Source organism: Lutra lutra, chromosome 1 (genome assembly GCF_902655055.1).
Source record: "Lutra lutra chromosome 1, mLutLut1.2, whole genome shotgun sequence".
Classification (NCBI taxonomy): domain Eukaryota; kingdom Metazoa; phylum Chordata; class Mammalia; order Carnivora; family Mustelidae; genus Lutra; species Lutra lutra.
In genome coordinates, this window is record NC_062278.1 from 86,532,288 (window position 1) to 86,559,474 (window position 27,187).

At 35.2% G+C, this 27,187-nt stretch overlaps 1 protein-coding gene across 4 annotated transcripts in view; it reads right to left on the reverse strand.

The window, feature by feature from the left end:
* Positions 1-27,187, reverse strand: part of IFT80 (intraflagellar transport 80) — a 116,084-nt gene that overhangs the window by 81,464 nt on the left and 7,433 nt on the right. For 2 of the 4 annotated variants that reach the window (XM_047729080.1, XM_047729063.1), the window contains exons 2-6: positions 19,977-20,059; positions 17,346-17,567; positions 12,337-12,456; positions 8,161-8,271; positions 6,605-6,673 (exon numbers count right to left, since the gene is read on the reverse strand). In XM_047729080.1, the coding sequence (XP_047585036.1) occupies positions 6,605-6,673; positions 8,161-8,271; positions 12,337-12,456; positions 17,346-17,567; positions 19,977-20,013 (559 nt within the window). In that variant the 5' untranslated portion in view covers positions 20,014-20,059. Of the gene's footprint in view, positions 1-6,604; positions 6,674-8,160; positions 8,272-12,336; positions 12,457-17,345; positions 17,568-19,976; positions 20,060-21,232; positions 21,285-22,621; positions 22,707-27,187 lie in introns of all 4 variants that reach the window. The other 2 variants (XM_047729072.1, XM_047729087.1) reach the window with 2 other exon arrangements.

A 27,187-nucleotide genomic window follows, 5' to 3' on the forward strand; every position in this document is an offset into this window, starting at 1 on the left:
CAAAAACCTGCAATATTTAAATTTTTTTTTTTTAAACATGCTTATTAAAGCATTGAATTACTCTCAGTGTTACACTTCACTTTGCAAACTCAGTATGAAAAGAACAACTACAGACTTCAGGTTAAATAAGTTTTCAACAAAAAGTTTAGCAAATTATGTAATGTTATTAATTCCAATAGTTACCAAAAATTGGACAAAAAAACAAAAGTAGTTTCATAATAATTAAAGAATTTCTTGCTTTTTATATTGGGAATTTTTATTTATGTTCCATTTCAGTTAAGACACTCAAAAATATCTTGTTTTTCTGACTCTGTACACTAAGATCATGTGACCTTTTTGACATTTTTTAAGAAACCACATGCACCTGGGGTTGTGTTAAATGTCAGACCCTTATCTCTCTGTAAAACAAATTATCTAAATTCTTTCAACCTGTTGAAGGCATTTTAAACCACAGAAGAGGAGACAAAAATGTATTTCAATTGTTTTAAGGAAGTACATGGTCAAATATAGCATGTTTTTCACACTCATACTAAAAAGTAGCCCCTAAAAATGTTTTTGCATGTTTTTAAGAATGCTTTTGAAACAAACTCTTCACTATCACAATGAAGTATAAGCTATCTTTGCCTTGAATACAGTATAAGTCTACATTGGGGGAATATAGGTAAAGTACATAGAGCAGAGTCTGATACTATATAAGCACTATCTATTACCTACCACTACTAGAAATCACTTTGTAATGCAATAAGCAACTAGCTGTTTATTGTGTTGCTCATGATAGTAGGAACCCAACTTTTTTTTCGGTTGCCAAATCATTAAGAATTAAAAAACCAAGAATTATTTCCCTTTCATTCTATTTGTAGGGACATATATTAACAGTAAGCAATCAAGTAGGATTTATCCCACAAAAAAGCAACTTTTTGGTTATATATGTTCTTGGATTAGCAAAGAGAAAAGGCTTAAATGAATGCATTTGTATCTCCAGTTTCTATCCTCAGCCACTTATCCCTTGGCGATCACAACTTCCCCTATAGCTTCACCTTTAACCTTTCTGTAATTGACTCTCACATTATTTCAGCTTTACTTCTGAGCCCTAACACAGTATTTCTACTTGCACCAAAGGCTTCAGACTCTACACATTCAAAACTATCATCCCTCTACACAGAACCCCTCGTTAATTCTTCTATCTGAATTCTTTACCTCTTATAGGATATCCATTCCTGTCAAATACTAAGAACTATTCACTTTTTTCAACTATCATTACTGTCTCTGTTCAAGCCTCAATGCACACTAGCATAGAACATTCCAATAACCTCCTTACTGGTCACCCCCATTTTTTCATTTTATTTTTTCATTATTATTATTTTTAATTTTTTTACTGTAACTGACACACAATGTTACATTAGTTCCAGGTGTACAACACAATAATTCAATTTCTCTATATATTATGCTATGTTCACCCCAACTGTAGCTGCCATCTATCATCATACAACACTATCATAGTATCATTGACTATATTCCCTATGCTATGCCTTATACTCTGGTGCTCATTCATTCATAACTGGAAGTCTGTATTTCCCACTTCCCTTCAACCATTCTGCCCACTCCCACACCCTCTTTTGTCTAGCAATCATCAGTTTCTTCTGTACATTTATAGGTCAGATTCTTCTTTTTGCTTACTCATTTGTTTTGTTTTTAGATCCCACATATAAGTGAAATCACATGGTACTTGTCTTTTTCTGCCTGACTTACCTCACTTAACATAATACCCTCTGGGTCCATCCATGTTGTCTCAAGTGAAATGACCTCATCCTTTTTAATGGCTGTGTAATATTCCATTATACATTTTTACCACATTTTCTTTATCCATTCTTCTATTGATGGACACTTAGGTTGCTTCTATATCTTGACTATTGTAAACAATGCTGCAGTAAACAGGGGTGCATATATCTTTCTGAATTAGTGTTTTTATTTTCTTTGGGAAAATACCCAGTAGTAGAATTACTGGATCATACAGTGTTTCTGTTTTTAAGAGGAACCTCCATACTATTTCCACAGTGGCTGTATTAACTTAGACCACCATGCGTGAGGATTCCTTGTTCACCACATCTTCACCAACACTTGTTTTTTGTCTTTTTTTATTTTAGCCATTCTAACAGATGTAAGGTGCTATCCTATTGTGGTTTTGAATTGCATTTCCCTGATAGTCAGTGATGTTCAGATCTTTTCATGTGTCTATTGCTGGCCACCCCATTTAATCTCTATTTCTTCTGATTTATCCTACATATTACTGCTAAGTTTATGTTCCTAAGAGATAGTTTTTATCTCTTATTCTTCTGTTTATTTTTTTAAGGTTTGGTATGCTCATAAAACAAAATCAAAACCCTTCATTTAGCATCCAATGTCATCAATGTCTTGGTCCCTTTGGATGTACAGCCTCATACAGCCTGCCCTCTGGCCCAAAGGGTCTGCTCCTATACACCTGATTTCCCTACCTTATGCTGTTCTGCCTCTATGCCTTTGACCACCTAACTTCCTCCACAGCTCCACTCCATTGTTAACAAGCCCATTTCCTTCCCTACTTTCTTTATCTTTTAAAGCTCAATCAAAAGATATTCCAAGGGCACCTGGGTGGCTCAGTCAGTTGAGTATCCAACTCTTGGTTTCAGCTCAGGTCATGATCTCAGAGTTGTGAGATCAAGCCCCCCATATCAGGCTCTGCACTAGACATGGAGTTCACTTAAGATTCATTCTCTCTGGGCGCCTGGGTGGCTCAGTGGGTTAAGCCGCTGCCTTCGGCTCAGGTCATGATCTCAGGGTCCTAGGATCGAGTCCCACATTGGGCTCTCTGCTCAAGCAGGAAGCCTGCTTCCCTCTCTCTCTCTCTGCCTGCCTCTCCGTCTACTTGTGATCTCTCTCTGTCAAATAAATAAATAAAATCTTTAAAAAAAAAAAAAAAGATTCATTCTCTCCTTTCCCATACCCCTCTCTAAAAAAAAAAAAAAAAAAAAAAAGATATTCTGATATTTGCCAGGAAGCCTTTCTGATACTTCCTTTCCCTCCAAAGCAATAATCTCTGCTTTCCTATCCTCTCACAGCACCTTTGTAATAACAAAAACATCCTGCCTATGCTACAGTTATTTATATTTCCAGTTCACCTCCTTTACTAAATTCATTATTTAGTTATTTAGACAGGTTCCATTTTTGTCATTCCATCCTTCCATTTGAATATAATGTGGGGGAAATATCCTCAAAGGTTTGCAGTATTACTCTATTCCAATTTTAGCCTATAATTAAAATACACAAAGCTTAATTATAATTACCCCTGGCCCATACACTATTTTTCTCTAATAAGGAAAAATAACTCCTCATAAGTACCAGTAGGAACTGTTTTTAAACTAAGTCAAATTAAAAAAAAATTTAAAAACTTGGGATTAATGCTTTTCCTATATTAGAGGAGAAGGTGATGACCATGACTTCTATCTATATATCCATCACCAATCATTAAGAAATGAATTAAGGGTGTGCCTCGGTGGCTCAGTCAACTAAGTGTCCAACTCTTGGTTTCAGCTCAGGTCATGATCTCATGGGATGTGAGAGAGAGTCCTATGACAGGCTCCACCCTCAGCAGAGTCTGCTTAAAGATTCTCTCCCTCTCCCCCCACTCATGTGAATGTGCTCTCTCTAAAATAAATAAGTAAATCTTTAAAAATAAATAAATAAAATATCTATTTCTAAAAAAAAGAAATGAATTCAGGAAATTTTTTCTATTCATCAAAAATGAATGCAACTGGGGCGCCTGGGTGGCTCAGTGGGTTAAAGCCTCTGCCTTCGGCTCAGGTCATGATCTCAGGGTCTTGGGATCGAGCCCCACGTTGGGCTCTCTGCTGAGCGGGGAGCCTGTTTCCTCCTCTCTCTCTCTGCCTGCCTTTCTGCCTGCTTGTGATTTCTCTCTGTGTGTGTCAGAAAAATAAAATCTTAAAAAAAAAAAAAAAAATGAATGCAACTAATATAAACATGTACTAAAAATCACCAGGATGCTTTCAACATTATTTACTGAATTCCAAGTGTTACAATAACTCAGGCTTATGTTATTTCATTTTTTTGCCAAAATCTACAGTTTTTCCCCCTAAAAGAGTCAGAAGTCCCTTTCCCCACCTATTCTGGCCTCCTTATTTGAGCCTTTAGCATCCAGCTATCAGTAGTTCATTATCACCATCAAAAATTATAGCTTTTAATAAATCAAATAAACCTTATAAATAACCAGAGATTTTTCCTTCAGGGTTAATATCATCATAACTTAATTTTTCCAATGCTTTTCCCCAGAGATGAAACAGGAAAAGTCTATGCCTTATTAGGAAAGTGTGGGTGGCACCAACAATCAAAAACCAAAAAATCAGATGCATAGTTCTATAGTTCTATAGTAAATCTGCAATTCTTAATCCAAAGATATCTGATTATCTTGAAATATCAACAGGTTAACTAAAATATGAAAATCTATATAATTTAATTTTGCTCATTAATTTCATACTTAATATAAACCTCAAGTGAGGAGAATAAATAAGATTCAAATGAGATAAAAATGATAAGCCCTTTCACAGTCATTTGATGTTAAGAAAATTACAGCTATTTGGAATATCAATGGAAAATATCATTACATGATGTGATGAAGACATAATAAAATTACCTTTATCATATGACCTAATCAGTATTTTAGCTTTCTAAGGGAATTTATTTACCCATCTATTTGGAAGGAAGGAAAAAAAAATTAAAAAGAGTACCACCCATCCCTCTCTAAAATAAACATCATACACAAAAACTAACTCAAAATGGACTGTAGACCTAAATGTAAACACTGAAACTATAAAACTCTTGGAAGAAAATAAAGGTCTAAATTCTCGTGACTTTGGATTAGGCAATGATTTCTTAGATATGACACCAAAAGCAGAAGCAATCAGAGAAAAAAAGGGATAAACTGAATCTCATCAACATTTTTGCTACTACCAGGTATTTATGTTTACCTAGATAAGTACTACCCAGTATTTATGGTTACCCTTTGCTAAAATTTGGTTAATGGGTAGCTAAAGAAATGTAACTATTTTAACACTATCTTAAAAGTAAACGTGACTTAAAAAATGAAATCTGGGGGTGCCTAGGTGGCTCAGTCGGTTAGTATCTGCCTTCAGCTCAGGTCATGATCCCGGGGTCCTGGGATGGAGCCCCAAACTGGGCTCCCTGCTCTGCGGGGAGCCTGCTTCTCCCTCTCCCTCTGCCTATTGTTCCCCCTACTTGTGCTCTCTCTCTCTCCATCAAATAAATTTTTAAAAAATTAAAAAAAATTTTTTAAATGAAATCTGGAAATTTTTGGAAGTCAGTTACCAGAGATGCTTCACAATATAACTTGATTATATAATTCTCAAGAATAGTCTGCCATCTTTGAAGACCAGCTGATACATGTTCAGTTAAACATGAAAACTGCTTTACTATTCCTACATAAAAATCTGATTAGTAAAATAGATCTGCTACACACACAAAAAAAATTGTATGTAACCTAAATCTCAACAGGAATGACCACTGAATTGACTTTATGGGCACTTCCTTCCAATTAACATGGAAAACTGAGATGCTTCTCTAAGCAATTGCAGTTTACCATGTTTTGGACCATCAGGGTATCTGCTCCCCTCCAGTACCAAACATACAATACAATTTATTTTTTTTTATTTTGTTAGTCACCATACAGTACATCATTAGTTTTTGGTGTAGTACAGTTTAGAAAGGATGGTAATATTATGAAGTTATTAGGACTTTTTAAGTAGGGAGTTACTCCTAATGTTTCTATTACTATTATTTACTTAAGTAGACACTCAATCCTATTCCAGATAGTATATGCTCATAAGGATTCAGAATTATTTTAAAAAGAATCATCAGCCTTTAACTACATTTATACAAACTCACTAAAAAAGAAAAAGGCCTTGAGTGTTTCTTATACTTCTTGGCTCAAATAATACAGTTACCACGGTTTATCAGGCAACATGGAAAGTAAGAGGAAAAAGTATAAATAGAAATAAGAGGTGCGCCTGAGTGGCTCCGTTGTTAAGAGTCTGCATTTGGCTCAGGTCATGATCCTAGTGTCCTGGGCTCCAGTTCCGCATTGGGCTCCCTGCTTGGTGGAACTCTGCTTCTCCCTCTCCCACTCCCACTTAACCCTGCTTGCGTCCCTCTTTCGCTATGTCTCTTTCTGTCAAATAAATAAATAAAATCTTTAAAAAAGAAAAAGAAAAAGAAATAAAAGACTTCAGGGTGCTGGGTGCCTCAGTTGGTTAAGCATTCAACTCTTGATTTCAGCTTAGGTCATGATCTCCGGACATGAGATCAAGTCCTGCGTTGAGTTCCCCACTCAGTGGAGTCTACTTGAGAATCTCTCTTCCCCCCGCACACCCCTCCCCACTCATGTGCATTCTCTCACTCCCTCTCAAATAAATAAATAAAATCTTAAAAAAAAAAAATAAGAGATTTCAGGCTTTGAACCTTACCTAAATCAGTCTTAGGAACTATAATAGTCTTTAAAGGGAACTATTAAGATATCTTAATTGATTAATATATGTACCTTGCTGAGCCAAAGTTGATCTCAGCATCCCAGTCTTTGACCAGATTTTTATTTGTCCATCTTCTCCAACTATAAAGAGAAAAATAATTGATATTTTTATCTATAGGAAATAAATTTAAACATTAAATTTGCATAGAAAAATCAGTTTATCTACACTAATACATATTTAAAATTCAGACACAATTTATTCATTAAATAACAGTGCTTCATAACTGTAAAATTTAATTGAAATTACTTTGAAAAAATTTTATCAGATTCTCCTAACTTCCATGTCAAAAATTTTTATTTTTTCCTTTAATCTTAGGAGATTTGTGAGTATATTATTCAACTAATGTTTTCATTTTCACTGAAATCTCCATCCTAGAATTCTAAGAAAAGTGCTTTCATTGCAATAAGAAGAGTTGCAGGCAAATTCCAGTGAGTTGGGGACTGAATGGAGTGAAGTAGTAGACTTTTCTTTTGAACAACTTGCTTAAAAGAAGAAAGAAAGAATTCTCTAGAGAGAATCATTTGTTAAAGGCAGGATTTTTATTTCATTTCTTCTCAATTTTCAAGATGGATGACATCTGGACATATTTATATGCTGAAAAAGAAACCACTGGAAAGGACAAGTTAAAAAAATAGGCAGGAGAGGAAACAATTCACTGAACAAAGCCCTAAAGTAAGTCCAGAGGATAGGTTGGTGGTTTGATTACATATCCGTAAAATATTGTTATTCCTCCTTTTGATAGGTGGAGCTTAATTTCTCTTCTTTGGGCTACATTTAGTGACTTGCTTCTAATAGGATATGGTTGAAATGATGGAGTATGACTTTCAAGGGTGGGTCATAAAATATATTGTACCTACCATTTTTCTCTCTCGGATCACTCCCTTATGAAGCCTGCAATTATGTTGTTAGACCATTCAAGCAGCCCTATGGAGAAGCCCTTGTAAGAACCAAGGCCTCCTGCCAACAGTCAGAGAGGAACTAAGATCTCTTGCCAAGAGCATATGAGTGAGCCATCTTGGAAGCAGAACCTCCAACCCCAATCAAGTCTTCACACGACTGCAGCCCTATCCAACGTCTTGAGTCTGAGACAGAACCAGCCAGCTAAATTAAATTGTTCCCTGATCTACAGAAACTATAAGATAATACATGTTTATTATGTTAAGCCATTACCTTTTGGGGTAATTTGTAAGACATCATTAGATAGCTAATAGCATAGATGAAGATGAAAATGCTTATGAGAATAGGGCAGGAGATGGGAGACTGAAGGAATGGGGATAAAGGTCAATTAAACATTTTGAATTTTAACATGTTAAAGAATTACAACTTTTATTTACCCCATAAGTGACCATTTCAAAAGCCTTGACAAAAATATTGTCTGTAAGTCATATATGAAATCTAGTAAAATGACATTCTGAATTATAACATTATCTAGAAGCCTAGTTCAATGCTGTGCCAATTATTTGCTCTTGGACAATGAAAGACACTATTACTAAAGAAAATATTCTGATTCTGTGAAAATTTTTCTTTAAACAGTTCATTTAAAACATCATTTTTGCAGACAACGTACCTGTAACTAATGCTGTTCCTTCATAATTCCATCTTCCTGCAAGAACTGCTCCACAGTGAGCTTCTACACTTTTTTCCACTCTTCCTAACTTAGAAATCAGATGAAATTTACCTAAAAGAAATTAAACTTGAGAAATCTATTTGAATTTACTCAATCAATAAAGGTACCAACAGGTACCTTCTCCTAGACTAGTTAGCACAGTGCTAGGCACTGGAGACATAAGGACAAGTAATATTCCTACTCAAATAATTGTTTGCTCCCAAAGAAAAATAATATTCCTACTCAAATAATTATTTGATCCCAAAGAAAAAACAAATCTATTGGAAAATAGGCACAAAAATGAAATTATAAAACACTGAAACAAGTGATATAATAGAAGTATTATATGATGCTATGATAGATGAGAGGGACAATAGAACTCCACTGGGATATGGTCAAAGGGGCCAAGAGAAATGTTAAGAAAACCTTCTAATTAAGCAGAGTTTTGTGGCCTTGCTTTTTTTTTTTTTTTTGCAGGCTATAGAAAAGCTGGAAAAGGTATAGAAGACAGGAACCAGGACAGTCAAAAGGTGTTAAAAAATAAACTGAAGCAGGGGCACTGGTGTGGCTCAGTCTGTTAAGTATCTGACTCTTGATTTCAGCTCAGGTCATGATCTCAGGGCAATAAGATCCGGCTCCATGTTGGGCATGGAGTCTGTTAAGATTCTCCCTCTCTTTCCCCTCCTCCCCACCTCTCCTATTAAAAAATATATAAAAAATAAAAAATATATTTTTTTCTCCTTCCCTCTGCCCCTCCCCTCTTCTCTCTCTAAAAATTAAAAATTAAAAAAAAAAAATAATAAACTGAGGCCTGACAAAAAATTTTAAGAGTTTGAGCAAAAATCTTCCAAATGGGTTGCACTAAGCCAAAAGTGGTAAAGAATGTTTCACCAACAGGAGCTGAGGCAGAGACTTTTATAGAGCAAAGGTAGAAACAAAGTGAGGAAATTATTGATTGGCTTTAGCCTATGGCTTAGTTGGCTGTTTGTGACTGGTTATCCTTAGGTTTTAATTTCAAAACCTTGACGTGTTTACAGGCAGATTTTGGTTTGCTCATGCTGGCCGAAGGCATAGGACCACCTCTGTTTAATGGCCTTGTTGTTTACTTAATTTAACAATCGATAATTCCAAATTTTAAAATACTTGCCTCATACGATTTTACACTGTGCCAGGCACTAGCTAGACCAAAAGGAGCAGGCTACCTGATTGCTATTCTCAAAAAGTTCACACATGTATAGGTAAAAAGCACAACTTTTTAAACTTACAACTTTAAAGTACCTAAGAAATATCAAGGGGACAAATCAACTGTGCAAAGAATAAAGTGTTACAGAAAGCTGAGTAAAAGGGGTGCCCAGGTGGCTCCATCAGTGCCTTCAACTTGGGTAATGATCTCAGGATCTTCAGAATGAACCCCGCATGGGGCTCCCTGCTCAGCGGGGAGCCTGCTTCTCCCTCTGCCTGCCACTCCCCCTGCTTGTGCTCTCTCTTGCTGACAAATAAATAAATAAATAAATATCTTTTTTAAAAAAAGCTGAGAGAAGATCATGAAATAATATGGGTTTGAATAATCATGAAATCTAGTAATACATAGCTCATAATAATTAATTAAGTACAGTAAAATTAGAAATTTCCCACAAATCAATCTATCATCAGTCATCTATCTGTCTTACAGTAAAAAAAATCACGTGGCTAATCAAATTTTGGCGTCAGAGAATTTACTTTGAATACACTTTTAACTGAAGACTTTTCCAGACTGTCGTAATATTAACAATTCACTAAAAATATATCTAAGTCAGGGGCACCTGGGTGGCTCTGTAGGTTAAGTGTTTGCCTCCGTCTCAGGTGATGATCCCGGGGTCCTGCAATCAAGGCCCGTGACGGGCTCTCTGCTCAGTGTGGGGGCATATACTTCTGGCTCTGCCTCCCTCTGCTCATGCTCTCTCTCTCAAATAAATGAATAAAATCTTAAAGTAAATAACTATATATCTATATATCTAAGTCAGATGCTTGAGATGGCTTTAAGACATTTCTCTGGGAGACTCTAATACAGATGGCTTTGAAACATTTAACACCTAGCACCCTGTGGTTACTTCACTAACCATCTACCCATTCTTACTAACAAAGTAATTCCGTCTTTTTTACACTGTGAGCATTATTTGCAGCTCTGTTACAGCATTTTTTTTACTGGGCTGTGATCTCTATCAGGGCAAGGGGCCATGTCTTAGTCATATTTTTATTTGCAGTAGTGCTTTTACATAATCAGCACTTGTTAAATTTGACCAACTGGGTAACCATCTCCTAACTTGAAAAAAAAGAAAAAAAAGACTATGCTGACATTCTTTTTTTTTTTTTTTCTCATTCCATCTAATAGCTTTCTTTTCTCACCATTCATTTTTTAGGTCTAAAATAAGCTACCCTTTTCCTTCATCTAACTACCCACTAGCAGCAACTACTTTCCCCAATACCTTTCCTTTTAACTTTTTATTTATTGCTAGGTCATTTTTGAATGAAATAAAATTACTTTAAATTCAACTGTTATTATTCTCTTCATTGAACTAACTTGAAATTAACTGGGATATGCTTTTTTTAATCAGTTGCTTTACAGAGAAAATGTAAGGGGGAAAAATCTCAAAAGAGGAAACTGTAAAGATGACATACAGGAAGTGGAAAGCTAATCCTGTGGTCATTGTTTACTTTATTGAGGTCTGTTATCACTAAATGTTAGCACATTGCCTAACACAGAATACCCACGTAATAAACATAATTGCATATATATAATACATATTATATTACATATAAACTGTTGCATATAATGCATGAATCCATCACCAAAGAGATTAACCAAATATCTCTTAAACCAGAAATGAAGGATTCAGAAATTTCCTTTCAATCTAGTCCATATTTGAGAAATTTTATGTATTTAGATTATTGATATTTCTTACCCTAAAATATCTAATACTGATTTTCTGAGAAGTGCTAAAATTATTCTTGCTTCCTATGACCTCACATAGGAAGATATATACTGGGACAACTAGGGTCAGCTCTTTGCATAGATTTGGCACTCAATAAATCTTTGGCCTTTGTATTTTGTCTGATTACAGATTACAAGAATAGCACACCCAGAATAAACCAAAAATATAAAACTATATATATCAAATATTTTTATATTTTATTTAAAAAAAATTTTTTAAAGTAGGATCCACACCCAATGCGGGGCTTGAACCCAGGACCCTGAGATCAAGAGTCACAAGCTCTACTGACTGAGCCAGCCAGGTGCCCCCACATAACAAATATTTTTAAGCCCATAATGATCCATTTAACTATTTTCTTTCTTTTCTCCAAATTTTCTATAATCTTCTAAAAATGCAAGACCCAAATACAGATCAATTTATTTCTAATTATTTGCTAGGGCTGGGGTAGAGAAGAGAATATAATCAATATGGTTATATTAATTATTAATTTATTGGACAAAAAAGCAGATTTGGATATTTAAATCCTAAGGTGAAAAATTAACCTTTTGCTCATTAAAAAAAAAACAACTTTTTAAAAAGAGAGATATGTTATAAAAGAGAAAAAGAACAGAGGAAACATTAAAATTATATAAAACATATTTCTTAAAGTTAGAAATGCCTTAGCAGATGTCCGTGGAAACATGAAAGGGCTCAGAATAGGGTGTTAGGAAAAAGGACACACGAGCACTTTTGCAGACTGCTTAATAGCAGAAATGATTTGGCAGATGGTTGCAAAAAGCCAGAGATCTATAGCCAACCACCAACTTATGATAAAAGAAATGAACACACAAATTCTTTTTAAAGTGGGATTTTAAAATAGACATATTAAGAAAATAAGAGAATTATTTTAAGATATCTAATACAATGTATTTTAAAAAATCATCTTTCAGTAAATATAATTTAAGGAGTATTTAACAGTTTTACAGAAGATTTTATACCAGAAGTCCCCTAATGTATTTTACATAATTCAATTATTTTTTAAATGTAAATCTTTTAATACATTGTCAAATATCTTTTCTAAAAAGTAGTATATAGCTGCATGAAATATTCAAAAAGTAATGTTGGAGAGAATTATTGGTAAGACAAAACACTTGGCAAAAGTCTGCCTTATATATTTAAGGACTACCACCAGATCTCAGGGATCTCTTTTGGAATGTTACCACTACACAGGAGAGGGAGGGGGTATGATGAAAAAACACTGGAAGAGAAAGAAGAACTCCAAAACTGCAACCCTTCTCTGACAACACTGGGGGAGAAAAATCAAGAGGAGAAAGTTGGTGGCAACTAGAAAAGAGAAACTCCTGAGCAGTAAATTAAATTTTGAAGAAAAAAAAATTTTTTAATTGAGTTAACATCATACAAAATGAAAAAGTCCTAGAGATCTGCTGTACAGATATTGTGCTTATAGTTAACAATACCACACTGTATATTTAAAAACTTGTTAATAGGGCAGATCTCATGTTATGTATTTTTTTAACCAGAATAGTATTAAGTATTGGGTTAACAAATAATATAGCTCTGATACATAAAATAACTTCAAATGTTTATCTGACAGAAAAGCCCTTGACTACCTCCCATTGACAGCTACTTTCTTCTTTCTTGAACCTTTCTTTTTCATTTCTGGATGCTTTTTTCTATCTTATCCTTCCATTTCTTTTCTTTGATCTAATATACTTTTCCCTCTTTTACAAACCCTGATACTCCTCATCCTCGCTTAAAAGAAAATACTCAAATATTCTGTTTTGGTTCTCACATCTTCCCACATCTAGCTGTGGCATGTAATGTTATTTGTTTTATTAATAGAGTGAACCTAAAAATAAAACTGAACATTATATAGTTTCTGAAGAGTCATAATATATTTATACTTATAGATTTATATAAATCTCACAAATTTATTTTAAGTTACATTTTTACATTAAAATATTTCCCTCGAAGAAAGTGTTTTCTCTAACACCAATTTCAAATAGAGACTCAAGCAATTATTCTTTAGTTGAGTGTAATTAAGTGATCTTAATTCAGAGAGACACTCGGACAACAAAAATTATCAAGACTAATTTTATTTATTTATTATATTTATTGTCCATATTCATCAGATAGAAAGTTAATTCTTTTTTTTTTTTTTAAAGATTTTATTTATTTATTTGACAGAGAGAGATCACAAGTAGACGGAGAGGCAGGCAGAGAGAGAGGGAAGCAGGCTCCCCGCTGAGCAGAGAGCCCGATGCGGGACTCTATCCCAGGACCCTGAGATCATGACCTGAGCCGAAGGCAGCGGCTTAACCCACTGAGCCACCCAGGCGCCCCAGAAAGTTAATTCTTATATACTACTGAGTTTAAAAAGGAAAATGCAAATAAAATATATGGTATATCACCTTCTGTGAAATACAAAAGGTGAAATGAGAAAATATGCATGTATCTGTTTACTTTGCCAAAAGAAACACAGGAAGGATAAACCAGAACCAAAGAGATTGTTTATCTACAGGGAGTAAACAGAAATAAGCTGTATAGGATTGGGTAGGTAGGAATAGTGACATTGCTCTGAGTATGCTTTTTTTTTTTTTAAGATTTTATTTATTCATTTGAGAAAGAGAGACCCAGAGAGAGAGAGAGAGCGTGAGCAGTGGAGACAGGCAGAGGTTGAGGGAGAAGCAGACTCCCTGCTGAGCTGGGAGCCCCGTGTGGGGCTCGATCCCAGAACCTTGGGATCATAATCCGAGCCCAAGGCAGATGCTTAACCATCTGAGCCAGCCAGGCGCCCCTGAGTATGCTTTTTTAATATAGTTTTGTCTTTGTATTTTGTCTATGGTTTTTAATATAATTTTGTCTTTAATATAGTTTTGTCATGTTACTATTTTACATATTCAGAAGATAATCAAATCAACAAGGATGGGGGACAATGGAAACCTTAAGTAGAAAACACAAATAATACATTTAATTGTGAATAACGTAACAGTTAAGGAAGGGGAAATGCAAGTAACTTTTGAACACAGGACTTTAACTCCATATATTCAGTATAAAGATCAAAACAAAAGTAAACATATATTAAACTCTAGTTTTTTGCAGTAGTATAGATTAGCCATTCTGAAACAACTTACTTTGTATTGCAGAATTGAGAAAGTGAGCAAATATATTTGAGAATAATGGGAGCCAGGCTCACTCACTGTTTCCAAATATGGAAAAAAGAAAGACTGGAATTAACCCTGTAATGTTGAATTGGTGGCATCAGAATGAACTCATGATTTTTAGTATGGAAAGGAAGGAAGGAGAAGTGGAAGAAAAAAAAGGAAAGAAAAGAAAACAGAGGGAAGGACAGGAGAAAGAGAAAAAGAAATAGCTGTAGATACGTATGTTCTTTAATATACATTTATATTCCATTTCTTAGCTCTCTTAAAGGACCTTGAAGCAAACACACCTCATTGAAATGAGCTTGCTAGCATTCTCATATTGTTTTTAAAATACCAGAAAGCACCAAGAAAAGAATAGATCTCCTTGGAGAAATGGATAATTTGGGGGGGCTGGATTGGGAAAGTGCAAGGTAAGACTAAACATCTTGTGCCAGCAAAGCAGTGCTCAAAAAATGATGAGGAAACATTATCCCACCCACCCACCCCCAAAAATTCATAGGAGTTGGCTTAATGGGGCTCCACTAGACAAAGCTGGGACAATTTTCACAACAAAATAAAAAAATTACAGAAATAAAATAAAGAATCTATGAGTCTAATCTGACGTTAGTAAACAAATAAATGGGTAGGAAAAGAGAGGCTCTTCCGTGCAGCAGAATACCAACTAATCAATATGGAAGGAATTATGGAATTAAAAAAAAAAAATCACCATTTGGCAACCATGTGAATAATAAATGATTCAGCCGAATATCAACAATAGATGCTAAAATAGTAGGTGGAATTTTAAGGAGGAAGAGAATATTTTTACATAGCCTGAAAGTATTTGTTCACAAATTATTTATTAAAACGTAAAAATAGTAACTTCACAGTGGATTTAGTGAATACAACCTTTCAAAGTAATCAAAGTTAACATCACCAATAATTGATCAAACCAGCATCGTGAACCTCGCAATCTGATGCCCTAATTAGTGCTGCTAAAAACTGTTACACTGAATCTAATTATAAGAAAATATTATACAAACACAAATTGAGGGACATTCTATAAAGAAAAAACAGATCTGTATTCTTCAAACCTATTAGGATCATAAAAGAAAGACTGAGGAAACTATACTAAAGGAGGTTAGAGAGATATGACAAAAGCAGTGCGTTATTCTGTACCAGAAAAAAACAAATTTCTATAAAAGATGTTATTAGGGCCCTTGTTAAAATTTGAATATTAACTGTATATTCAATTTAACATCAATGTTAAATTTCCTGATTTTGACCAATGTACTGTGATTATATAACAGAAAATCCTCACCCCTGAGAAGTGCACTGAAGTATTTATGGTAAAAGGGGCATGTTGCATGTCTATAAATGATCCTTAAAAACTTAGGGGAAAAAAAGTATGTGTGTGTGTGTGTATGTGCATGTATATGTGTAGTGAGGTGGGGGAGAGAGAGGGAGAAAGCCAATGATAAAGTATATGGAACAAAATGTTAACAGGAAATGAATTTGGATAAAGGATACACAGGAGTTATTTCTACAATTCTTACAACCTTTCTGCAAATGTGAAATTATATCAAAGTTAAAAGTTTTTGGTTTTTTTTTTAAGTCAACCCTTCATTTTAACATTTTAATGTTAAAATGAAGGGTTGACTTTAAATACTTAGGGGAAAAAAAGTATGTGTGTGTGTATGTGCGTGTATATTCTAGCAGTGGTTCAGAGTCAATCTTCTAAGTCCAATTACTTTCACACAATATCTCATTTAATCAAGATTCAGAAAAATAAGGTTAAAAAAAAAACCATCCTAAATTCTGTCTGTAAAAGAAGTGAAATCTGATTTGATACTTTGTCATAACATCCCTTCCCTGTTCTTGTTACAAAAGCCCTCTTCTCTTTCTTTCCTTTTCCACGGTGGCCTGAGGCCAGTTGTGTTCAGTCAATCAGTGTCCTATTCCCATGACTACAGTGATTCTTTCATTAGCACAGGACACAAGTTTCCCCAGGACTCTCCTGCAACTTGTCTGCGAGAGATACTGAGGAAGCACTCTCTGCTGACATTTCTTCTCTACGGATGAGCCTTGAGCTACTGGCTGCCATCATGCTCACCTTGTAGGGAGAACCCATCTAAGAGATGATCAGAACAGGGGCCTAATTGAAGCTGTGCTTGAAGATCCACCCCTAGAGTCAGGTGAACCAAAAAATTCCATCTGTGCATAAGTTAGTCAAGTTAAGTTTCCATTACTTTTGATGAATGTATTTTTAATTGACAAAGTAGGTAAAGTGTAATACAGACAAAAGCAATTCAAGTTATTTCAATGAAAATAAAAACATTTCCTCAAAAAGTAGGAAAATCGTGCTTTTTACTCACCAGTAATAAAGCTACAGTCAAATTAAACAAAACTCCAACTCTGTTGAGTGGAAATTAACATGTAACAGAAAATAAAGACAATATTAGGGGCGCCTGGGTGGCTCAGTCGGTTAAGCATTTGCCTTGGGCTTAGGTCGTGATCCTGGGGTCCTGGGATTGAGTCCCACATTGGGCTCCCTGCTCACCGTGGAGTCTGCTTCTCCCTCTGCCCTTCCCCCTCTGCTCATGATCTCTCACATTCTCTTTCAAATAAATAAATAAAATCTTTAAAAAAAAGAAAAGATAATATTAAATAGTTTATTAAATGTTGCATTGTGCCCATATTTTTTGTGTGTGTCCATATTTTTTAGTGTGTTTGTTATAAAGTTAAATTCAAAACCAAAACTGATAACAGCTTAACAACTACTTTCAGTGAGATCACAGAAAAAGTAAAGCTGAAAGCTCAGATCAAATCCCATGATATGCCAGCTTTACTTTCTCCCATGACAACAGTTTTATAGCCTATACACAAAGCAAATGACTACAAAGAATATGGATTAAATGTGTAGACAGAGGTATGCAGATCTACAAATATCAGCTCTGTAAAACTAAAAGTGTAAGTCACACTAATATGTCTTTTAAATACAAAGATGAGCATACAACATTTATTAAAAACTTACCATCAGAACTTGTGAGGACAAAGCTTTCTGCTTGAGTTTGTTTCTTTATGCCTAAACTTTTTGGAAACCAGTGAAGATCTATTGGGTAAATATCATCAGGAAGCTTTACTATTTGACTTGTTTCACTGGTCAACAAGTTCCACTTCACTATCTGGTGATCATCACTACATGAATACAGTTCTTCAGCCGTAGTCCAGCCCACACAGCTTACTAATTCTTGATGTGTCACCATGTTAAGGAGACACACAAAAACCTTAAATCATAATAAAATAATTTGCAGATGCAGATTATAGGAAAAAGATAAAATAGAGTCAAATGTTTCAAGTTTCTAAATACATTTTCATTTCATGACTTTCATATTTTTTCCATATAAAGGAAAATAAGCATCTATCAAGACAAATGCAAGAAGAATGGAAAGCAAGAATCCACATGCCAAAAGAGGAAAAAAAGAAAGATCTGACAACATGAAAAATTTTAAATTTTGTTACAAAAGATTCCATAAATAAGGCCAGAATATACACAAAGACATTTAACAGATCAAAAGGTATGAAAGGATATACACTAAACTGTTGGGGGACAGGTGAGAATAATGAACTGTAATTTTTAAATCTATATAGATCTATATCATATTAGAAGAAATATGTATTATTTTGATAAGTTAAAACATTCAAGTGTTAAAAGAAGACCGAAATCTAACAATAAAATACCTGCTTAAATCACATATTATAATAACAATTTACCTAGAAAAAAACCTACAGCCTACCTGCCAAAATAAAATCTTACCAAACTTTTTGACATTAAACCCAGGAAACAATTCAATTATAATTTACTGCACCTACATGATGCAAAGCACTGGATAAGATATGAACCCTAAAATTCCTACTTTATTTAACCCATTTTTTCGGCCTCTGATTTATCAGGAGGATTTCTATAAATTGAGGTGCTCAAGTAGCCCTCTGTTCCTCCATCAGAACAGGCTGCTTACCCTAGCATAACTGTGTATATAGAGAAGGCATTTCAGTTTGTCATTTAAGAGAAACCTTTCTCTTTCATATATCTGGGTATCTGTATTACCAGATCATTCCTAGTTGGGTTATTTGTTCTCTTGCTATTTTTGTATACTCCTCTTACCTCCTCCTCCTCCTCTTCTCACTAGTGCTTTTTATTGGCTTTTCTGAACAATCAATAAACTCCAAGGAAAAAGAAACAATGTGCTATAATTATTCTGGAATGTTCTAAGATTTAATACTTCAAAATGACAGAGTAAGCAAATAACCAAAAGGTAAAAGAGAACTTATAGGAAGATCTTTAGAGTCTTCAAAAATAGATAACAAAGTAGCATTGGAATATTCAACATCTAATCTAAACAAAAGGACCTGGATATCACGATACCATTACTGAAAAAACTGTTCCAATATAATTGCTATGGTCTAAATAATGTTAGGTAAAACGTAACATTAGGAAGGGAGAATGTTAGATAAAACCAAGAAAGGAAGAAAATACACAAAAACAGCACACCATTCCAAAACAAAAACATTAAGTTTATCCTTGTATAAACTGCTGTAAGTGCACATCAGATGTGTGTGAGAGATCTTCAGCCTAACAGGTCAACTAAGAATACGGGAGAAATGAGGGGACTGACAGATTCAGAAAGTTTAAAAAACTGTTATACTTCAACTTGAAAAGGTAAAAGCAGACTACAGACAGATTCAAAATCTGTAAGACTGTATATGGCATGAACTCTTGAGATAACACTTTGAAAAGACAGTAAAAAGGATGTAAGGAGAAATCAAAGGAATTCTATTCCACTCAACAGGTTAAATAAGCAGGATAGTATAAATTTAAAAAATTTGATCAAATATCTAAACAGTGCTTTGCTATCTCTGATGAAGGACCACATTTTTCTCTATTTCAAATCTGTATAAGATAAAATAAAAATTATTAGAAAAATGATCTTATATTTGGGTGTTATGATGTCAAATTGCTGTAAGAATTTACCTCTTACTTTCTAATTTCTGTACTTGTCCTTTCACAGACCTGTAATAGTCTACAGTTGATTCTTATAGAAGCACTAATCTAAATAACTAGGGATGAAGGTAGAGAGACCTGTCATATCCTCTGATACATATAATTGGGTATTCCTGCTAACACAATATAGAGTCATGCATTTGAGAAAATATTTATAATCACTGCCTTCCCACATGAAATAATAAAGGTCTCACTGCTCAGATTTCCCCGGCTTATCCTCCACTTTATCATGAGTATGAAGAAACAGAGCAAAACTCAGTGAAAACATACTAAATCACACTAGCAAAGAAGTTACTTGGTTAAAAAAAAAAAGCCACTCTTTAGGATCCTACTAGACTAAACAAAAACTGTGTTTTATGCACTTAAGCACAGTACTTAAATAGAGTAAGAAAAATGTCAATAAGAATTTGAAAGTAAGATTTAGAGCAAATAGTTTGCTTTGGAAAATTACCTGTAACACATGATCTCAAATATTTCAAAAATAATTTAGCTAAATTACCATTAAAAGAATGAAAAGAAAATCCACTCTATAACTAGAATACAAAATAGAAAACTTTTAACAATAAATGACCACAATAAGGTTTATAAGTATCAAAAGGATATGTTTTGGTTCTTTTAAAAGAGATATCTTCAGTCTCATGTCTCCACTTTCAGCAAAATTTTAAAATGCAATTTGATTGTATTCACTGTAAAAATAAAAGTTGGGGGAAAATATAAAATCTGTATTAAAAACAAACACATGTACACAAAAAATAAAGCAAACAAAACATTTTAGCACTCTTAGGACACCAAAACACCTTTAATACTGTTAGCATCAAATACATGGAAAGAAGAAGAAAACTAGTCAGTATACTAATCCTGCCAAGGAGTGACTGGAAGCCTTGGGTGGGACTCCAGAGGTCCTCTACAACCTGCCTGAACAGTATACAAGTACAGACCACCACTAATTCTGAGCGGGTAAATAATTTCCAAAAGCTGTCCTAGAGCCAAATCAAACAACTCTGTAAACTGGGAACCCCTTAATGGCAGATCATTATTGGTCCTATTGAATGGTACATTAGAATAAATTCCTAAGGTCTAATCAAGGGATCAAGGCCTTAATTTTAATGGCTTCAATTCTGGAGCCCACATGTGACTATTATGACATCATCAATCTGAGGTTTACATTCTGTTGGAGATAGATACACTGACCAACAGTTATGGTTGTCACAGTAGCAATGAGAAAAATAAGTGAATTATTTAAGAAAGAGGTAATAAATCTCTTACAAAAGTTATATAAAAATTGCAATGATAATTTGCCAAATAAAAATATAGAAAAAGAATAATACTCCCCCAAATAACCTTGTCATCACAAGATAAAAATCAAATGGAATTTCCTCAAAAAATTAAAAATAGAACTACCCTATAATCCAGAAGCACCCTACTGGGTATTTACCCAAAGAATACAAAAACACTAATTCAAAAGGAAATATGTACCACTGTGTTCATTGTACCATTATTTACAATAGCCAAATTATGGAAGCAGCCCAAGTGTAAATTGACAGATAGATAAAGAAGAGGTGGTATATGTATGTGTGTGTATAATGAAGTATTAATCATCCACAAAAAAGAATGAATTCTTGCCATTTGCAACAACATGGATGGAACTACACAGTATTATGCTAAGTGAAGTAAGTCAGAGAAAGACAAGTACCATATGATCTCACTCATATGTGGAACTTAAGAAACGAAGCAAACAAAGGGGAAAAAAGAGACAGACAAACCAAGAAACAGATTCTTAACTATAAAGAACAAACTGGTGATTATGAGGGGCGGGGTTGTGTGTGAAATAGGTGATGAGGATTAAAGAGTACACTTACCGTGATGACCAATGAGTAATGTACAGAATTGTTGAATCACTGTATTGTATACCTGAAATTAACATAACCCTGTATGTTAACTATACTGGAATGAAAATAAGAAACTTAAAAATATATATATATAAATTGGAACACCTGGTGGTTCAGTCAGTTAAGCACCTTTTTTTTTTTTTTTTTTTTTTTTAAGACTTAATGTATTTGAGAGTCAGAGAGAAGCAGACTCTCCGCTGAGCAGGGAGCCCAATGTGGGACTTGATCCCAGGACTCCAGGATCATGACCTGAGCCTAAGGCATTTGCTTAACCAATTGAACCCCCCAGGAGCTCCAGAATCTGACTCTGGATTTCAGCTCAAGTAATGATCTCAGGGTCCTGAGATCCAGCTCCAGGTGGATTTCCAAGCTCAGTGGAATCTGCTTGAGATTCTGTCCTTTTCCCTCTGCCCCTTCCCCTCTCTAAAACTCCCCCACCACTCATGCATGTACACATGCACACTCTCTCTCTAAATAAATAAATAAATAAATAAATATATTTTTTTTAATTACTCTTAGGCACCAGGGGGTTTAGCTGGTTAGCGGCCAATTCTTGATTTTGGTTCAGATTATGATCTCAGGGTTCTGGGATTGAACCTAGGGTCAGGCTCCCCACTCAGTGGAAGTCTGCTTGTCTCCCCTCCCTCTGCTCACTCTCTCGCAAGTAAATAAATCTTTTTAAAATTTTTCTAAAAATAACTTACTCATATATATATTTATAACTCATATATTTATGTATAGAAACAAGAAAATTGCTAAATTGTCTAAACCTAATTTATAGTTACAGAATTCTTTCTGAGTAATATCACTAACTTAAAAAGAAAAAAACAAATGAAAGTGTAATTAAAGGAAAAAATCTCTCTTTGCCCAGTAGAAAATTACTGCTAACTACATCAAAGGAGCTGCTGAGTACAGATAAGTATTCAGTGGACCTCCCTTAGATAATTTCTCATTCTCCCAAATCCAAGAAGACTTTTAGATCAGCAAAGTGCTAAATACAGCTGTATTTCAAAGCACTTTTTTCACTTATTCTGCTCATTAATTTGTTAGATTGGGTAGGGGTGGGGACTGTTAAAACCACAGGAAAAAATCTTTTAAGATTTATGGTCAACCAACATGCAACTAGGGTCAGAAACACTTATTTTTCAGTTAGTTCACTTAGGGAGATTTCTGTCCTTCTTCAAAAGTATGAATCTATGTATAGTAGCCAGACCAAGAATATGCTCTCTCTGAGGCACACCTTCCAGGGCTTACTTTTTGGTCTTTGGGAGCACCTTCAGCACCTTTCTCAAAACTCCTTCCTCCTTTCCATCAGAACTTCTCCTAATTATAGGGGAGGAAAAGAGCAAAAGTACTTACAAAATCCTGCTTTTTTCCCACAATGATTCAAATTCACCAAGCTTATAAGGATTTTAAAACAATAAAGGCAGACAAATTGGTGCTTCTGGAAATGACAACACAATAGATAAGAAAATACATGTAAAATATGAATATACAATTGCAATCAGAAACTTAAAAGATCTTTGGCAAAGGCATCATGGATCCTACATCAAAATACCTCAAATTGTTAAAAATCATGACAATTAGGAATAATTCCTCACCAAAGAAATTATAATCCCATGTAAATAGTAAAGGCAGTATGGTTTTGATAAGAAAGGTATCTGCAACCATTCAGAAACCTGGTGCCAAGGAATCAGAGCAAGGCATTCCAACACTGGGAAGATTCTCCCTTGCTCAGAAAGATATTCTATCCTATTTAGCTGAGATCATCTGCATGAAGGATATGTGCATTCTAATATGAGACTGGATAATAGAGTAAGGGAAAAGAAGTATTAGAGCATTGTCAATTTGAGGAAGTACAAAGGTTCCTGAGGACTGCATTGAGGCTTTTTTTTCCACCCAAAGCCATGGTCATCAAAGCTGATCAGTCAGTAGTATTTGGGGAGAGGGAGTGGCTGAGGTGGGGGAGATAATAGTAAGAAAATCTCTACAGTATAGCTAACTTGATCTACTCTGCAATTTTATATGAGAAAATGATGGGAGCAACTATGCCTTTACCCCTAAAAATCACTGATAAGTTGTTTTTGGTCTAGTATAGGTCAACATTTGTGGGGCTTAAGAAGAAAAAATGGAAGGGATACCTGGGTGGCTCAGTTGGTTAAGCATCTGCCCTCACCTCAGGTCATGATCCCAGAGTCCTGGGATCAAGTCCCGCATTGGGCTCCTTGTGCAAATGGGAGCCTGCTTCTCCCTCTCTCTCTGTCTGCCACTCTCCCTGCTTGTGCTCTTTCTCTCTGTCAAATAAACAAATAAAATCTTAAAAAAAAAAACAAAACTAAACTAAAATTCAGATTGGAGTTTTAAGTTTTATTTAATTATGTGTCAATTATATCAGATTTTGAGAGAGAATGTGGACATTGGTAATGATAAGGTAGGTTAAGATTGTGAAAGTGCGGGGTGCCTGGGTGGCTCGGTGGGTTAAGCCTCTGCCTTCAGCTCAGGTCATGATCTCAGGGTCCTGGGATCAAGCCCCACATTGGGCTCTCTGCTCAGCAGGGAGCCTGCTTCCCCCAGTCTCTCTCTGCCTGCCTCTCTGCCTACTTGTGGTCTCAGTCTCTCTCTCTCTCTCTGTCAAATAAATAAATAAAATCTTTAAAAAGAAAAAAAAAAAAAAAAGACTGTGAAAGTGGGTATATGAGGCCAAGGAACTAAGAGGCCAGGGAATGGAGTGGAATGATTTGTGGATATTAAATCACTGAGAATAATGACAATAATAGTAGTAGAGGATAAAGACAGCTAGGTGCTCAAATATTCATTGAGGAAAAACTGCAGAGCTCTGCAACTGACTACAAAAAGGATAGAGAATGGTTTAATCTGGTAGGACTTGTTTAAAGGGACTAGGGAATTATAAAGAGAAAGAGAAAAAGTACCCATTATCCAGATACATCAGTGAGAAATAAGGCCTTTTGACACATGGGATCCTGGGAGGCAAACAGCCTCCACTTGAAGGGGCCATGGAAAAAGCAATTTCCTTAAGAAACAACAAGATTTAAGTTAGACTACCAAGGTAAAGGGATCATTCAGAGTAAAGGCTGAGAATGCAGATTTGGCCAATAACATACTGTGAGTTCCAAAAGGTAGAATGGTAGGATTTATGGGGAGGAGTTAAGAGTTTGGGACAGATGGTAGAAAATGGTAGAAATGGCGGGCTGTCCTCCAATATTCATTCATCCCTCCTTCTGTGATAGAAAAAACTGAATTTTTGCTGTACACCGGCCACCTAGAATAAAACTATGTTTCCCAGCTGCCCTCAAACCTAGATGTGGCCACACAGGGTATTAACAATTCTGATACCCATGTGGAGATGGTACAGCATCATCAACCTAGTGGCCCAATCTGGGATTTACGTTCTGTGGTTAACCACAACAACAATACGAAAAGTAAATGATTTTCCTAAGGAAGCCATTTTATTAACTCTTACAAAAGTTTTATAAATCACAACATAATTGACAAATAAAAACTTGAAAAATAAGAGTAACACTGTCCATGCTATGTCATCAAGGCCATGTATACAACAGTAACAAGATAGAAAGAGCCAAGATTCTTGACCTTGTGGAGAGTCCTGTCAGTTTTTACCACCTTTTCTGTGACAGAAAATAAAGTTTTATCATGTGTAAATTACCATCATCAACAGCTAAGCCCAGTAACGAACTAACCTAGGGAATTAAGAGTCTTGAATGCGGAGATTGAGGTAAACATAGATAAAAGCCATGCTGGAATAGTCCCAGTGGTCTCAAAAGGGAGGGTGGAAAATCAATTTAAATTGCAGCCATCTTCCTGGAACTGGTCTCTAAGGTAGTTTGCAGTGTTGATGCAGTTTTGTAAGGGAGGAAGAGGCAATCTTCCTAAGAGTACATGGAACTCTGCGGGATTCCTTTTCAATCTACTGGGGTGTTAGGCTTTACTTCAATGGGCAGTTTAGGAAGGGAAAGGAACTGCAGAGTTACAGAAGGAATAAATTTCACCAACTTCTTGTCCTAATTCTCCCAGCCTTAAACTCTGGGCTCCGTTCTTGTACCTCCTCTATATTTACACTACTGCCATGGTGGTATCACCCAGTTTCATGGCTTAATATAAATTCAAACATATTGACTGCATAGTGACAATTTCCAATTTCATATCTCCAGTTCAGACCTCTCCACTGAACCTGATTTTAAATCTGTTTATTTGACAACTTATCTGAATGTCTAACAAACATCTCAAACTTGAGATCCAGATGAAACCGCTGATCATTCCTCTAACCGCTCCTCTCACGGCCTTACCAATCTCAGTAAATGGTAATTCCTTTCTTGTGGTTGCACAGGCCTAGAATTAGAATTAGACTTATCACTGACTCTTCACTCACATCCCAACTCCAACTTTTAAAAATCAAAACTTTTACACTCTATCTTCAGAATATCTGATTTTTGCCACCCCCACTGTTATTACCCCAGTTTAAAGCGCTATCATTTGTTGGCTTGGATATAATAGCCTCTTAATTGGCCTCTAACCCCTCATCATCTATACTTACCATAGCAGCCAAAGTGACTGTTTTAAAATAGATCACAGCACTTCTCTGCTCAGAACACTACAATGACTTCCTATCTCACTCAAAGTTAAAACAAAGTTCTGGCAACAGTGTTCAAAGCTTTTCTTAATCTGGACTCCTCTACTGTAATGGTTAATTTTATGTGTCAACCTGGCTATACAACAGTGCCCAATTATTTGAGCTAATCTAAATGTTGCTACAAATGTATTTTTTAGAAGTGATTAACATTTATAATCCGTCAACTTAGAGTAAAGCAGATTTCCCTGCATAATGTGAGTGGCCTCCATCTAATCAGCTGAAGGCCTTATGAGGAAAGACCACTATTTCCTCAAGAAGGAATTCTGCCTCCAGACTGCAACACAGAAATTTTGCCCAAGTTTCTATTTTTTGGACTCAAGACTACAACATCAACTCTTTTTCTCTGGAGAGCCCTAATATATCCTAATATTCTCTGACCCTACCTCATTCCTCTCTCTCTCTTCACTCAAACTGTTCCAAACACACAAACCTCTTCTTTTTCTAACATACTAAGAATGCTCCTGCCTCAGGGCCTTTGAACTTATATTCTTTGACTGAAGTCCCTGCCCCTAGGTAGCTGCATGGCTTACTCCTTTTCCCTCCTTTATATCTCTCCCCCCAATCACCTTCTCAGTGAAGCCTTCCCTGTACACCGTATTTAAGGCCAACTGCCATACTATGCATTTTACTTACTGTTCCCTTTCTAAAATGTAAGCTTCCTAAGTGCAAGAACTTTTGTCTATTTTGTCCATTCCTATATTCTCTGCATCTAGAACCATCCTTGCATACTCTAAAATGGAATCAGTAGCATTGGTCATAAGGGTAGAAGTTAAAATCATATAACTGTACATATTAAGCTATTTAAGTGTAGAGATTAAAGGATGAAATAGAATAGTAGCTATAAAGGCCTTTTTAACTAGGGTAAACTCCAGTATGTTTGGGGACAAAAGAGAAGGAATCAGTGGAGAGGGATAGATTGGCAATACTATAGAAGCAGAAAATAACTAAGACAACACAGTCATCCATGAAGTAACTTGATCAAGGGCACATATAAATTAACAGTTCACAGAAACATAAGTACAGATGGTAGGTGGGCAATCAAAAACATAAAACAATGCATAGCCTCAATTATAATTAAAGAAATGAAAACTAAAACAACTAGATACCATTTTTCTGTTATCAGAGTGGTTAAAGGCAAAATACTCAGAACCCAGTGCTAGCATATGGAGAAACAGAAACACATACATTACTGAAGAACAGGTAAATTACTGCTAATGGTCATTTATTCTTGTTCTCTACCCCAAACCTTTGACTGGTTT